General features: G+C 51.8%; 1 protein-coding gene across 1 annotated transcript; it reads right to left on the bottom strand.

The window, feature by feature from the left end:
- Window positions 1-5729: 5729 nt before the first annotated feature.
- GFRA4 (GDNF family receptor alpha 4) lies at window positions 5730-15504 on the bottom strand (the record flags this gene model as incomplete). Its single annotated transcript, XM_079719071.1, has 7 exons — window positions 5730-5898; window positions 10614-10714; window positions 11828-11919; window positions 12658-12792; window positions 12887-12996; window positions 13085-13430; window positions 15459-15504. The coding sequence occupies 7 exons, from the start codon at window positions 15502-15504 to the stop codon at window positions 5730-5732; spliced, it is 999 nt and encodes a 332-aa protein (XP_079575197.1).
- Window positions 15505-16030: the final 526 nt, after the last annotated feature.

Here is a 16030-nt window from a genome sequence, read left to right as displayed (position 1 = left end):
ACATTTAACGTAGCAGCAGGGATTGAGAGGAAAACAGAAATGACCTAACTGTCAAAGCTCCTGTTTTTGTTGTCAAAAAGGACACTAAATAAGGCATGTTCCCACATGCCTCCTTGCCCCAGGTCACTCTAGGCCTTATGTTTGCTTCAGCCCTTCTGGGTGCTCCTGCCAAGGCACCACAGAGGGAGGGGCTCACTCATGTTACATGTCTCCCTTGAGCCGAAAAGAGCATGACAGCACTTGGGACCCCTTAATCAAAGGGTAACTCTTTGTTCCTGTAGTCTGCTTGAGCTGGTGGGTCATTCTTCATTCTCAGGCTCAGGTGGAGTGCCAGCAGAGGGTCGGTCTCCTGTTGTCGGGCAGAACCTGCCCAAAGCCTGGAGGAGGACCTGAAGCTGTTTGCCCTCTTTCCCCTCCTCCCCAGGAGGGGCTCAGGCCTCCCATGCTCCCTCCCAGACCCATCGGGTAGCTGTGGGGAGGGCAGTGAACTATAAGGGTGAAAAGCACATGGGAAAAATTGACAAGGGGAAAAAACTATGCCAAATGAAAAGTGACCAAATTGAAGTAGTGACCAAATTGAAGTGGAGTGTAGGCCAGTCCCTGCTCTTCACCCCAGGGCACTGCCTGGATGGTGTGTTGTCCCCGTCCATGGTGCTCTGTATTCTGGCATTATGCAGCAGCCTCCCAAGATCTCTCGTCTGCTTCAAAACCCAGTGTTCTATGGCGTTACCCTGGGGGCGTAGACCTTTAGACAACAATGCTCAAGTTTGTGAATTTGGAGAAATCAATACTCAAAAGAGCAAAAACTGCGGCATTTCACCTTTATATGCAGTGCCTAGAGAGGAGTATGACCTCTTCCCCAACACTAACCCCACTCCCGTGAAGAATTGCCTGGAAAGATGTTTTCAAGGATGTTGAACCATAAAACACTGTCTGATGCACAAAACACCTCTACTTTGAGACTTGCCTCTCAAAATGCTGCTTTTTCACATTATTGTTAAAGAGCAGATGGTTCTGGAAAAGACCCCTCCTCTTACGAGCTCCCCACGTCCCTGCCCCAGATCACAGTACCCGCAGAGAGCCTGCTGGGGACTGGCCCTTCACCCCTGTGATTACCAAAAGGCCACTCCACTGGAGAGGACCCTCCCACAAGGGAAGTCCTTGTTTGTTCAAAGGACTGGTGTTTCCTTGGCAAAGAAGCCTCCTCCCCATGGTAGTCCCATGCCTTGAAATAATAAGCACCATGTCCCATAGCCACCTGGTTATTTTCTTTTTTCTAAAAGATAATGTTTATTTTTTAAAAGGAAGGAAGGAGCAAGTGAAGTTTAATTCTGCTCCAACAGTGGAGAAACAACTGAATCCACCTGCTTCTCCTTTGCAGCCAGTAGCAAAGAGCTTCTTCCAGGCTTGGGCCAGAGGAAGGGGGTGGCAGGAGAAGGAGGCACTCAGCTTAGAGTCAGTTATCAAGAGGAAGTCATGTGGAACTTCAGAGCCTGTATATAAATTAAAATAGTTATGAAAACATCGATATTGCACTTGTACATAACTATACAGTAGTGTCTGAATGTTCAGACATTTGGAGTGTACATAAAACAGAAAAATATCTTAATGTATTTTTATTAAACATAATGATGTCTGAGTTTGACCTAATATGTTTTTGTGCCATATATTGGATATCCAGGTTCAGAGAAGTCCTCTCGTTATGCCCTGATATGATAACAAAGCCACGAAAGGCATCCCCATTGTGCCCATGTGTTCAAATGCATCTGGGACTGATTGGATAGCTTCTAAAGTAGGAATCATCTGTCAGTGCACATATGAAAATGCGGGCAGTGTGTGAAGAGACTCGAAGGCAGCCAGAATGTCTCTGTCCCTGTCATTGGCTCTGTGAGTGCATTGTAACTCTCCTTTCAGCTTCTCGGAGCTGTGGGTGCCCAGGGAATACCAATCTTGTCCTGAGAAACGCTCCTCTTAGTCTTTAGACTCCAAGACTGTACCTGTAGATCTAGTCAGATTTTCCAAAAAGGGCTTTTCCGGGCTGCATTTTGTTGTGGTTTTGTCTAAATTTTTAATGACCATTTCCCAGGACCATAGTTTACTATACTGAAAACTGGGAGTGGGAGTGAGCGTGGCTGCTTTGTTGATAAATAGCTCCTGTTTTCCCATGGAGAACCTCACCCTGGCCTCCTGTCCACCTCCTGCCCCCTTCCCACACTGTTTGGGGAGAGGTCTGTGCTTCCCTGTGAGGATCACCTCTAAGTGTGGGAGGACGTGTACAGAGAAGGCAACCACATACTCCCTGAGCTAACCTGGAAGAAAAGCAGCCCTGGACAGAGACTGTCAGCAATAGGCCTGAGGTGCAAGATTGGAGACGCACCGGGAAATCTGGGGCAAATGGAAAGACCAGAGCGCTATCTGTAGAAAAATACATTTTATCTTTCAGTGCAAATCTTGCTCCTTCTATTTAATAGAGTATATTTAGAGATGGGATGGGAGTGATTCACTTCCTTGGGTGGTGGTATCCTTTTCATTAACAGCTTTGATCCTTACGTTTCGTTCATTCATCCATTCATTCAACAAATATTCTCTAAGTACTTACTAACAACCTAAGCTAACACTAGAGCAGTGACTGAGATGGAAAAGCTGCTCTTCAGAACTACAACAGAATCCAGCTCCTCAAACCTGTCATCCCAGGAGACCTTTCCTTGTGGTTTCTGTGAGAATTGGCCACCTGAGGATGGACCCAGGAAGGCAGAGGGTCTGGCCTCAGGCCATGCACCGGCTTTCAGCCTGAAATGTTTACCCAATTTACCAAATGGCTCAAACCATAAAAATCACCATGATGGTTTGTGGATAGCCAGGCCCACCAAGAGACATTTCCCCTGAGTTGTCCAAATTCATAAACACCCTCGCCTGCAGGGAGACGATTTGGGAGTGCAGAGGAAAACTGGCACCTTCTCTTTTAAAGGCAATAATGGAATCGACTTTCAGTAACTGAATTTGTGCACAAAACATTCTAAACACTAGTGAAGCCTGTTTTGTTGAACTAATTTTGGCTCTGGAAATGTTTTATAGTTATTTACGGTTTTGTTTTGGGGGGTTTTGGTTTGGATTCAAGTTTAGTTTGTTAATATGTATAATTTAGCATCTGTTGCACTCATGTAAATATGGAGTAAGTATTGTAAACTATTTCATTGCTGGAGGTTGTGGATGTTATACATACATTTAGGACTGCAATTTTTTGGTATTTTTTGTATTGTAAAATAACAGCTAATTTAAGCCGGAACAAGAGAATTAAAGGAGGTCTGTGCATTTTAAACACAAATGTGAAGAACTTGTATATAAACAAAAGTAAATACTATAATACAAACTTCCTTCTGAAATAAAAGTAGATCTGATAAAAATGTGGGTTTTGTTCTAAGTGTTTGATTTTGTTTCAATTATTTTTACAATTTGGTCATTAGAACCTTAAGAAAAGGGAAAAAACATGTTTTAAAATGTTTACCAGTTTTCAGACTGCCTCAGAGGAAGCACTTGGCAGTGCATGACTGAGGTGTAAACCAACAGGGTGGGCACCTCAGACACCTCTGGGCAAAACTGAGCCCTGGGGTGTGGGAGGAGCCCTGAGCAGCTTGTGAGCAGACTCCCCAACATCCCCACTGTGGCCTAAATTGCCCTCAACACACCAGTGCTGGGGACAGAGACTCGTGTGCGGGACAGCTCTGCCCGGGCACCATCACACCCATGCCGGTGCCTCGCCAGCTGCCCTTGGTCATTCAGGTACTCGTACTCTCATGGGCCCCTGCTAAACCTCAGGTATGCTGATAGGTTTAGTCCTCCATGGCCACAGCGTTGTCCTTGGTCTTGAATTTCGATGAAGTTATTATGTCCATTCACAAAGTCTTGTCTGTAGGCCTTCTGCATGCCCAGCCCCATGTTATGCGGCTCCTGCCCTCAGAACAGGGTCAGAACAGTGCATTTCAGCACCCTGGTAGAGTGCAAAAGGTCTAGAAGGATAAGATCGGCATAAAGTAAGTTGAGAAAGTCCAGAAGAAGCACAAGGAAGGGCTGTGGTTCATACAGGGGAGGGTGGGTGAGGCACCAGGTCCAGGCCAGGAGGCTGGAGGAGGCCTGCCTACCAGAGCTTGGGCCTCGGCCAGGGTGGGAAAGAACTGAACTAGAGGCCACTGGTTGGGGAGGACCTTGAAACTGTTCCGGGGAGGGTTGTGGGAGCCATCAAGTGTCTCTGGCTAGAAACCTGTGATTGAGTGATACTGGGGCAGTTTGCTACAGCATCAACAGCATCGCCCAGCCCCCTTGCAGTTAGGTTGGGGCCATAAACTGGGCTTTAGCCAAGAAATGTTGGAAGAAGTGATATATTCAAGTTCCAAACTTTGCACAAACACCATGCTCCCACATAGGACTCCCTGGAGGTCACGTGTTAAAAGACGCTGGAGATAATAAGGGTCCGAGTCACCACTTAAAGGCAAACCACCTGACCAGCAAGAGCTGTGTGCTGGCCTGTGCATCTGAAAAGCAAACTTTACCGACCCACTGAGATTTGGCATTTTATTACAACAGGCAGGTTTTCTTACTCTTATTAATACACAAACTGGCACCTTGAAGTACAAGGCAACTATAACCAAAGCCTAAGGTATGTGGCATTGGCTTAGTTAGTGGTCAGGCGGCAGCAATGAGAAAACAGACACAGCAGGCAGAACAGCTGAGGATCCCTGTCAGGTGGTGGCAAAACATCTGGTATGGCTATGATGTGGATAACTTGTTAAAGCAAACTACTTTTTTGCTGTGTTTACTGAGTTATTTTGTTCAAGGGGAAGAAGCTGGAAGAAAAACAGAATGTGGTATATGTTGATTGTTACTTGGCAAGACAGAGTTGAGTTCCAGAAAAAAATTAGCCAGTTTACACGCAGAAGTGAAGGGGGTGGAGAATCCTGAAATCCAGGGTTGTGAAGTGTTGGAAAAGCCAAGTAGTCTTGCTTCCAGCCTCCAAACAGTAAGACATGCTTATGAGCAAAAAAAAGCCCAGGGAGACAGTGACTTGGCCTCCGAGTAAGAATCACATAGAGGGTGTGGTCTTCCTGCTTGAGCCTCATAACCTCAAGGCCATCATCTTGAGGGGGAGTCATGTGGATAAGCAGAGAAATAAAGCAAACCTGAGAACTGTGCCCAGGAAAGAACCAGGAATGCTGTCATTGACCCTGGGCCTGCCTGGTAAATAAATAAAAAGCATAGGTTTCTGAGGGAATTATGTTGCCAAGAAAACCATTAGCTTGACCATAAAAAAATGAGAACAACCAACCCTGTGACTATCGAGAGTCGTAATTAGAACCACCCAAGGCGGGAGATGGTTGTGAAAGCTGTGCGAGGCGGGCCCACCACCCAACGCCACCTCAGATGTGGCCAGAGAGCAGATTTGGGCCTGGTCAGGAACCTCCCCCACCTCGAGGCAGGGCCCGGCAGGATTTCAAAGTCCCTGTAGGCCAGTGATTGCAGTGTGTCGGCCATCCTCCTCCTGCCCATCCGGTCGCTGTGTGTTGGCCAGGCACTGTTTGGGGTCCAGGGACTTAACAGTGAACAATGCGGACCAAATCCCTGTCCTGGTGCAGTCTACAATCTAGTAGGAGAGACAAAAATAAAGACCAGGCCAGGTAATAATTTCTGTGAAGCAAGGATGGGGTAGGGGTTGGGGTAGACAGTGCTTGGGGGTGCTAGGGAAGGCTCTTGTGGTAAGGTGACAGCGGGGTAGAGCTCACTGAAGGAGGGAGCTGGCACATGGACGCCTGGGACAAGAGTACTCCAAGTAGAGGGAGCAGCAGGTACAGAGGCCCTGAGGAGGCAGCGTGCCTGCTGGGTGTGCGCAGCAGCAAGGCATGGGGGCTGTGGGGGCAAAATGGGTCCAAGAGCTGTGGTAGGAGTTGGGGCCAGCCAGGTCCTGCAGGACAGTAGTTCTCAGCGGTACAGGGCTTCCCCTAGGGGACATCTTGGAAAGAGGAGGGGCAATTTGATTATTGCATTCAGAGGGGCACCACTATGATTTAGTTGTTGGGCCTGAAAAATTCTGTCACCAAGTGCAATGTCACTCCTAGTATCTGAGTCCCCAACCCCAAACATCTCTGTGGGTTGCATCTGAACAGACATACACCCTGCAGCCCTGTATTACTAGCTGTGTGACATGCCTGGCAAGGATTCTCTTGCATCCTGTGTCCCCAACCTGAGGAAGGGACTAGACTAGATGATCCTGATGACTGTATGAAGCATGTTGCACAGGGAGCTGGGGATCCACCCTGGCTGCTGGGGCCCATTTGCATACCCTGTAGGTTTTTTCTCCTCATTTGCATAACCCTAGTCCCTGGAGGGCTCAGGTTCTGAGGTTTTGTACATGTTTTATCTTCTTGTGCATATACTCATCTTGATTTTCCTCTGTATCTTCTGCCTTGGACTGGAGGCTCCTTCGGGTGTGGGGTGACATGTCCCTGGCAGAACAGCCTCCCAAGACATCCTTCAAACCAGGCCTTCCCAGGCCTGCAACCCAACAAGGCAGGGCCACATATCTGCCTCCTTTCACATGGATGCCAAGCTCACTGGCAAGTTGCCATCCAGCTGGGGACCTCTCCTGAAGCCCTGCATAGCCCCTTCCCTCCTGCCTCTCTGGAAATTTCACCCACCAGTGTCCACAATTCCTGTAAAGCTAAGCCAGTTCTGTGAGTTTGGCTGCACCTGACTCAATTGGGGTGGGTGGAGAGAGAAGGGGGGCAGTGAGCAGCTTCGTACCAACCTTGCACCTTAGACAACAGGCTCCAGGCCAGAGCGGGCATTCATGAACCATGAAGTTTCCACTCATAAATCCATGGATGCTTCCAGCACCTGCCCTTCTGCCTGCCCCCATCCCCAGCCACCTGCCAGCTAGAGGCTCAGTGTTGACAACAGCTAACAGAGACCCAGCCACGGGGATGAGGCCAGGGCCAGGACTACAGTTTCCCAGAATGCATGTGAGAGAGTGATAGCAAGCAGGCTACCTGGCAGGACACAGAGGCCAATACTCAGATGTGGAGCAAGGCAGGACCCTTTCATGGTTGTGGGGGCCACTGGACTCAGCTTTGAGGTGTTTGGCCAGACTCTACACGTTACGAGTCAGGACCGTTTTACATGGAAGCGACAGAAACCAAACTCAGACCACCTTAGACAACTCCATTAGTTTCCCGAGGCTGCTGTGACAAATTACCCAACCTTGGTGGCTTTAAATGACGGGAATTTATGCTCACAGTTCTAAAGGCCAAAAGTCCAAAATCATGGTGTGAGCAGAGCTGCGCTCCCCCCAGAGCAGAAGCTCTAGGTGAGAATCCGTTCCTGGCCTCTTCTAGCTTCGGTGGCTGCCCACGTTCCTTGGCTTGTGACCACATCACTCTTGTCTCCGCCTGTGTCTTCACAGCACCCTCTCTTCTGTGTTTCTATCTAATCTCCCCCTGCCTCTCTTTAACAAAGATGCACAAGACTGCATTTACAGCTCCCTCTGATAATCCAAGATAAGTGCCTCCTCTCAAGGTCCTTAATTCAATCACATCTTTTGCCATAGAAGGTAATATTCACTCTTTTGCCTACAAATAAGGTAACATCCACAGGTTCCAGGGATTAGGGTGAGGACAAATCTTTGGAGCCACCATTCAGCCCATTGCAGCAACAAAACCCTACAAAAGTCAACTGTCCCTGAGGTGGCAAGACGATGGCCTCTGCATGTCACAGGGCCTTTTGGCTTCTATCTCCAGAGTTGGCTAGGTCTATGCCCCAGACAGCCTCAAGCCTCCCACAGGAAATGTTCACTCTGGGAAAAAAAAACAGAGAGCCAGGCTGACGCCTGAGCTGGAGAGAACTACTGAAGGAAGACAGCCAGCTGCTATGGAAAAATTTTGCTGTTTTCCATTAAGTTCCACTCACTTTTATCTTCCCAATCTTTTGAAAGGCATATGCCTATATTTCACTCTGAGTAAAAAATGGAAGTAGTAGAGTTTAACACACTCTCACATAAAGCACATAACTTAGCATTGTGTGCTTGGGCTACCACACAATGGTGGTAAGTAAACAGGGCAAGGCAATGCTTTCACTTGACCACACACACCCCGCCCCCCCACTCTGCTCCAGGTGTCCATTCCCACACAGGTGTAGGTGGCTGAGAACATTCCTCCTTTGTGAAGTGGGAACAGGTTAGACTCTGAGCTTCGCTCTGTCCAACACCCCTCCTTTTTCCATTGGAAAACTGTCCTTCCCATTCCATGTGATCTCGGTGGGCTGACATCACTCTCCAGGCCACAAATCCTTGGAAAGAGAAGCACCTTTCTCTGCTGAGAGTGCTAAAGGAGAGACTGTAGATATGGGGCTGCTGGTAGAACCCTTACCTATCCTGTGGTGAGAGCCTATCTGGCCTCAGAGGGGAACACAGACCAGCAGGGGTAACATCATTTGAACCCCCGGAGACAGCTCTACCTGAAGCCCAAATTGCTCAGATGCATGCCCAAGCCAGTTTGATCTGTATTTGGTTCCAATCAGGAGAGTACTGGCTGAACCTGGAGGCTGGTTGACAGCTGCCCCGTGCAGTGTCTGCGGGTTTGGTATGAGTTGTTAACTACAGTCTCAGAGCCAGTGGCTCTTTTTCTGGTCAGGACAGCCCCAGGCCTGGGCTTCGGCGTGGTCTGTACCTAACCCCTGTGTCTTAGGTCGGGTTCTCCAGAAGTGGAGCCCAAGACAGGGATTCTCAGACCATGATTTATTGGAGGGAGTGCCCTCAGGGAAAACTCTAAGTGAGGAAAGCAGGAGTGGGCAGGGGAAGGAGCTAAAGTAGGATGTGGTCTCAGCTGGGATCCAGCCTCAGCCTGATCCCACAGGGAACTCTGAAGCATGACTGGCACACATAACTATCCCCCGCGGCACGCAGGCCAAGCCTCTGAACTCCTGCCTCAGTCAGTCACTGGCCACTGGCCACCTCTGGGAGCAGAGTGTAACCTTATAGGCACTTCTTCTAGAAAAGGGGTCAGCTGTGAGCTGTGTTAGCAGCCAACATCCCCAGCAGCTTGGGGATGGGTTGCACTAGCCCAGAGAGTTCTGAGCAAGGCACCAAAAGCCTCCACTTCAACCTGTCTTGTGGTCCTGTTGCAGCAAAATTAGAAATGTTTTCCCTCTCCTGAGAACAAGGAAAATAAAGGGAACAGTGAACAGGCTAGAGAAGAAACCTAACCTGGCCTGAAAGAGTTAATCACTCCTAGTTTTATTTTAACTGTTACTAATCTGTAGCGTCTGTAACTAGATTTGTACTTCACAAAGCTAACCTATCACTTTTTTTTTTTTTTTTTTTTGGCTGTGTTGGGTCTTCTTGCTGCGAGCAGGGGCTGCTCTTCCTTGCCATGTGCGGGCTTCTCACTGCGGTGGCTTCTCTTGTTGCGGAGCAGGGCTCTAGGTGCACAGGCTTCAGTAGTTGTGGCACACGAGCTCAGTAGTTGTGGCACATGGGCTCAGTAGTTGTGACTCGCGGGCTCTAGAGCACAGGCTCAGTAGTTGTGGAGCACAGGCTTAGTTGCTCCACAGCATGTGTGAACTTCCTGGACCAGGGCTCGAACCCGTGTCCCCTGCATTGGCAGGCAGATTCTTAGCCACTGCGCCACCAGGGAAGTCCTAACCTATCACTCTTTGACACTATGTGAATTACATCCTTCACTCCCTTGTAGCAAATCACCCCTTGTAGCTGTCTGCATTTCAGAAAGGAGGTCGCAGGCTGATAACCCAGAGACTAATAGACCCAATTACTGGGTTGCCTGACGCCAGCAGTGGCTGTTTTGAAATAATGCAAGAAGAAGAAGAATGCAAGAACTTCAGCATTTTGATCCTTATCTCTCACTTCCGGACTGTGAACTCCCCCTATAAGAATCCCTGTGATTCCCCAAGGAAGGTGGGGCACAGTTCTTGAGGCACTAGCCTACTGTGTCTTCCCTTTGCCTGGCAAAGAAAAGAAAAAAGCCTCTCTATTTCTTATCTTCCAAATCTCTGTCTCTGTATTTCTATTCGGCATCGGTGCATAGGGAGACAAGGTTTGGCAACAGTCCCTGCCAAATCTCAACCAAGTTTGAGAAGGAGCAGCCCGGAGACACGGTAACTCATCAGGAGTCCCCAAGCCTTTGAGGGAGGCTTAGTGCCTTGCCCCCACTCTTCTGCCCTCTCCGCCCAAAACTCCTCCACAGAACTGCAATTTAACACGATGCCCTTGGCATTCTCTGGGTCCACACTGGCCACACAGTGTTTATAAAAAGCTTTATGATAAATTTCCCTCAGCTCCAGGAAAGAATTTGACTCTCCACATGGACAGAAACAGATAAATTACGCAGAAATTAAAAAACAAAACCACCATCGCCCCTCTTTCAAGTGTCTATCAGGGCGAGGCTCTGTGTGCACTGAGGTAGGGCTTCCCTAAGTGAGCACAGCAGGTGATCCCGGGGCTCCCAGGAACACCATAAGTGGAAGTGTGTCAATCAGGGCCTATGTTTGGCTTCAAATAACAGACACCTGGGGAGAAACTGGCTTAAACAAATTAGGGGTATCATTTTTCTCACATAATAAAGTCCAGAGGAAGGTAGACGGGCTGGTGAGCCACAGTGTCATATGGTTCCACTTTCAAGATGGTGCCCATGCTCCCAGGCATTGCCTCCAAGTTCTGGGCAAGAAAAGGAGAGGGTTGAGGCCAGAGGCTAAAGGGCCCAGTCAGCAAGTCTGTTCCTTTTTAAAGAGCTCTCCTGGAAGCCTTATCTGTGAATTTCACTCACTGGCCAGAACTGTGTCACATGAACACCCCCTAACTGCAAGGAAGGCTGGGACATGTACTGTGTTTATCTGATTACTAGCAGAGAATGAAAGAATAAACAAAAGCAACCAAAGTCCCTGCCACTAGGACCTGAGAGGTGATTCAGTTCAGCATCCACAGGTGAGAAGATGATGCCTGGAGAGGTTCTGAGGCCACCCAAGTTCTTGGAGGCCAGCAGAGGCACACCCTGTGGCTGACCTTGGTCTCCAGGCTCCCAGGACACTCACATGAAAGCAAGGCCAGTCTCAGTGCACATGGATTTATTGAGTTATGGATGCCATTCCTAGTGCCAGGTTGAACCACTGGGAAGATGGCCATATGACCAGTGCAATGTAGGGAACTGGATTCTCACTCTAGGTGGTGTCCAACAAGCAGCATATCGTGGACAGGAAACACTCTGACAACGTTAGTTATGGGGTGCAGGTGGCTATCATGATGGGTGGTGCCTAACTGGGAGGATGCCATGACGGCTGGAGTAGTAGAGGGAGTTTTGCCTACAAGTCTGTTCAGAGGGAGCTTTGCCTACAAGTCTGGTTAAGTCTACCCTTAAAGCATGATAAAAGTCTTCAGACCTGCAAAGGGCAGTAGGGCAAGAGCACTGGGGCCAGCTTGGGAGGTAAGCCAGTCCCTTTTCAGTGGGGCAGTAGGTCACCAATGAGGCCCAGTATCCCAGGCAGGGTGGGACAGTTGGCTGTTGTCCAAGGTCTGCTGTCCTCGTCAGAGCAGGGGCTGGAGAGCCAGAACAGGGAGCACGGAGAGCATGGAGCCCCCCTCCAGGGACGCATCTGCAGAGGACACCTTGGCAGATGAGAGCGGAGTATGAACTTGAGGCAGAAGCCTGGCTCTGCTCTCTGCCACCCCCACCATCCCAGGCTATTCACGCCTCCATCTAGGCCCAACTGGCATGGAAGGGTGGAAAGAGGCGGTGCAGGAGCTGCCACCTCACCATTCCCTCCCTGAACCTACCGGTAGGAGGCTGTGCTCAGGGTCCTGGTGGGGGTCCAGCTGGTCGTGTAGGACTGAGGGCCACCCACCGTCAAAGGCCTGTATGGCTCTATCTATGGAGAGAGGGGTGCAGGATGGGCTTGGCTGAGAAACCCTAGCACAGGGCCCAGCTCCTCAAGGACAAACTGAGACCCTTGGCATCCTGCGTGGGCCCTCCCCAGATAGAAATGGGAAGATAGGACATCCGCAAGGCTTTTGGAATGGAAGGTGCTGGGCGAGGAATAACAAAGACAGTTGTGTTAAGAGTGCCTTACATACTGTAGTCTTCTATCCTCACGGGAGCCTGACAATTATCATCCCCATTTTACAGATGGACACAAAAAGGCTTAGAGGAATTTAACTCTCAGCTAAGTAAGTGGCAGCGTCAGTCTTCAAACCCAGGCCCTCTAACTCCCAAACTGGTCAGCGAACCACCCAGCTATTCAGACCCGAAAGGCAAGATCTTTAATGGGGGGAGTTGGCTGTGTGGGGGGGATGGAACCGCCTCAAAAGTGGCGGAAGCAGGAATCTCGCCTTGTTCCAGGTCCTCGGAAACTTGTTTTAACCGCCCCCACTTCCTGCCCGCAGGGGCACCAGCCTAGACTACCCTAGGATTCTACTTTGGTCTGTGACTTGGTCTCCGGAACCAGCTGGGCGCAGATTGCCCAAGGGGCAAGACGACAGTAGAGGGGGTAAGTGGGCCTACAAGGCTGCCGGTGAGGGCTTCAGTTTCCTCACCGCCAGCTAGGCAGCTTGGGAGGGGGCAGTAAGCCCCGACTGGACTCCCTTCCCGCCCCGCCCGGGCCCCTCACCCAAGCAGCGGTTCCTTGTGAAGAGCCCCCGGAAGACTTCGCACTCCTCGCGCCGGTTTCCGCTGGCTCCGCAGTCGCACCAGGGCGCCACGCGCGCGCTTGCGTTGTCCACGTAGTTGGGGGTGACGGCGGTGCCTGCCGAGACCCCGAAAGCAGGATAATCGGCCCACCCGGACAGAGGCATTCCCAGGAGAGCCCACGCCCCAGCAGGGATCCGGGCGGTGCATACCCACGAGGCTGGCGTAGGCGCGCAGGCAGCTGGGGACCTGGTCTCGAAGGCAGCCGTCCAGGTTGCTGGGGGCAGGCGCGCAGGAGGCCTGGAAGGCCAAGAGGCGGGGCCTGCGCGGAGCGGTCGGAAGGCGGTGAGTGGGACTCGCCCCCCGCCCGCGAGCCCCGCCCCCTCCCTCTACTCCACCTCCTCCAGCACCTGCAGACCCGGCTGTGCTCGCAGGCGTCTAAGGGCGCGAGGCAGGAGGGCGGGGCCGGTTCAGGACCCGAGAAGGCACAGGAGGGCACGAAGGTCTGGCGCCGGCGCTCGGCGCATGCGGGGCCGCCGCACGGGCAGAAGAGCAGCGCGTGGGTAAGCTCGGGCGGCCCGCGGGCGAAGAAGCGGCGCAGGGCGCGGCGGCAGCGGGCGCGGGGGCAGTTCCCCGGCGCGGCCCGACCCAGGCACTGCACCACGTACGCGGTGCGCAACCGCTGGCATCGCGCATCCGCGGTGCACGCGTCGGCCGCGTCCACGCATCGGTTCGGTGCGACAGCGCTCGGTGACCCTGGTGGAGCGGCGGGCAGGCTGTGGTTGTTGGCGTTCCTTACACACACACACTTCACCTCCGCCTCCCAGTCAGGGCCTCCAAAGATGCGGGGTGCTCAAAACTCGAGGTGGGCAGAATGTGACCCGAATGCGTGAGCGACTGGTACTGACTGACCTTCCGTTGTGGAGTTGGGCAGTGGCGGGGTCAGGGATTTCCTGCAGCACATCTGGGGTGGATGGGGCGCGTCGAGGCTGGGCCTGTCCTCCCGCAGAAGCTGAGGCCCACCCTCTGCAGGCAGCACCCCTCACCCATCCAAAAGAGGGGTCCATGAGATTCCTCTCATTCTCCTGGCCCCCATCTGACACGGAAAATAGCAAGGCTTCTGGGGACCTGGCTCATGGAGACTTACCAGAAATGGTGCTGAGGACAGTGGCCGCTCCTCTTCCTCTCTGACATGCCGGGACGCCTGACCTTTCTTCCTTTCCTCTCCTTACCCCTCCCCCTTGGAGACCCTTTGAGTGGCCTGTAGGTTTCGGGTTCTCCTTTCTTCTTGACCTTCTCTTGTGCCTCCTCCTGCCCCCTGCCTCTGTGCCTTCCCCCTCCATCCTCTTCTGGTGCTCCCTCCTCACCGATCTAACTGGTGCTGCCCCATCTGGATGGACTCTGGTTTCCCCCTGGGCTCTCCACTCTCCACCAGCCAGGTAAAAAGATTTCCCCACTAGGGCTCTGGGCACTGGAGCAATTTAGGCCTGGCTGCCGGAGTGTGGATTCAAGAGAAGTCCCAGATGGCAGGCCACAGGGCTCTGCCCTTAGCCACAGGGCGCTTCACGGGGGGCAGAGAGTGTGCCTGGCACAGCCCAGTCACACACCAGGGGTCTGTTGGGCAGAGGGTGAGCTTTATCCAGAAGTGCCATGGGCCACATCTAAATCCAGCCAAGCTAGGGTCTCTGGAGGTCAGAACTTGGCAGCCCCTTCCTAGGACCTCAGTCACAAAACGAGGCTACCCCTGCCCCTCGGTGCTCTCAGCCTCCAGGAACCTTGCTCAGGTGAGAAGCCTCTGGCACCAAAGTTTGAGGGACGTTTCCCAACCTGGTTCAACACCCACCTCGGGGTGTGTGTGTGTGTGTGTGCGCGCGTGTGTGTGTGTGTAGATATTTCCTGCCTCAGGGCTGGGAGCAGGGCCCCTCTCTGGCACTGGCCATCTCTTTTGGGTGGCTGTGGAGGAAGGTAGAATAGATACTGAGGGCTTGGAATAGGTCTGTGAGTGGACGGGATGGCCAGGAGAGGGGGAAGCCTTTCCTTTCTCTCTCCTTTTCTCCCCTCCAGTCTCCTACCCTCCCTTCCAGGACTCCAGAGCAGCAGGCAAACTTTGCCCTTCTCTCCCAGCCAAGCCCTCACATCCCCAGGCCGCAGCCACACACAACAGCACCTAGTGTCTCCTGAGATCTTGGTCCCACTTCTGTTCCTTTGCTTACCTGTTTCCCTCCACCAGGAGCACCCTTACTTCATCTTCACCCTCAAAACAGCACATCTCAGCTCCAAGATCTCCTCTGCCTTAAACGTTTGCCAGATTCCTTTCTCCTCAACCTACACCACCTGGTAAAGTGACCCCTCCCTCCATGATGACCCAGGTGGGGAAGGGGTAGTCCAAGCGGGTGGAACAGCAGATGCATGGCATGGAGACACTGAAGATGCAGGGCAAGGAATCAATGTGAAGCTGCAAGACTGAAGGTGGAGGGCTGGGTCTGGGGGAAGGGTAATAGAGGCGGGACAGCAGGCAATAGGAAAAAGAAAGTTTCTGGGGCAGAGCTACCAAGGCGAGACTTGGGAGGCTTAGGAGGTCGTGGCTCTGTGGGACCCAAAAGCTGGAGACGGGGTGCTGTGTCCCCACACCTTGAGCACAGGTGTCTCATTGGTGCCCCTTCCTGCATTTCAGCTTTTCCTAGAATCACCTTCTTGCCCTCCAACCTTGTGTTTGAGGAGGGAAGAGGATCAGGGACAGAGAAGCCGAGGTTCAGAGGTCTGGGGGAGGAGGCAGCCACTCACCTAGAAGCAGTAGCAGCAGCAACGCGGGTGCCAAGCAGCTGGCCATGCTGGGCAGCAAACAGAGGAGAGGACGACCAGAAGCAGAGCCCCAGTCAGACAGGTGCCTCCTTCCCAGCGCCCCTGAGCCATAACGAGATGGAAACCCAAGTGTCTGCGCTGACGCGCTCTTCTGCGGGGAGGAGCCTTTGCATCAGGAATGACTCCCCGCCCCCAATGAGTCCCCACCCAGGCTGCGCCTTCACGCAGATCTGGGAGCCACTGAGTCTGGCGCCTGACTGTGCCTAGATGGATCCCACCACACCCCCCAACACACACACAGCAACGCCCACACAACAACCCAAGGAGAACTTGTCTCTCCCACGCTAAACCATTAACTCTATGAAACAACACTGTTCTTTTCCATCTTTTATAGTTTTATTGTTAACTTTTTATTAGCTAATTTTAGACTTGCAGAAAAGTTAGAGCATTGCAAAAATGCTAGCGTTCCCTTTATATCCCTCACCCAGTTTCCCCGAACATCAACATGTTATCTGACCATAGTACAATTATTAAAACTAGGAAATTCATGTTGG

This window comes from Hyperoodon ampullatus, assembly GCF_949752795.1.
Source record: "Hyperoodon ampullatus genome assembly, chromosome: 14".
NCBI classification, from domain to species: Eukaryota; Metazoa; Chordata; class Mammalia; order Artiodactyla; family Ziphiidae; genus Hyperoodon; species Hyperoodon ampullatus.
This window is presented reverse-complemented; position numbering and strand designations above follow the sequence as displayed.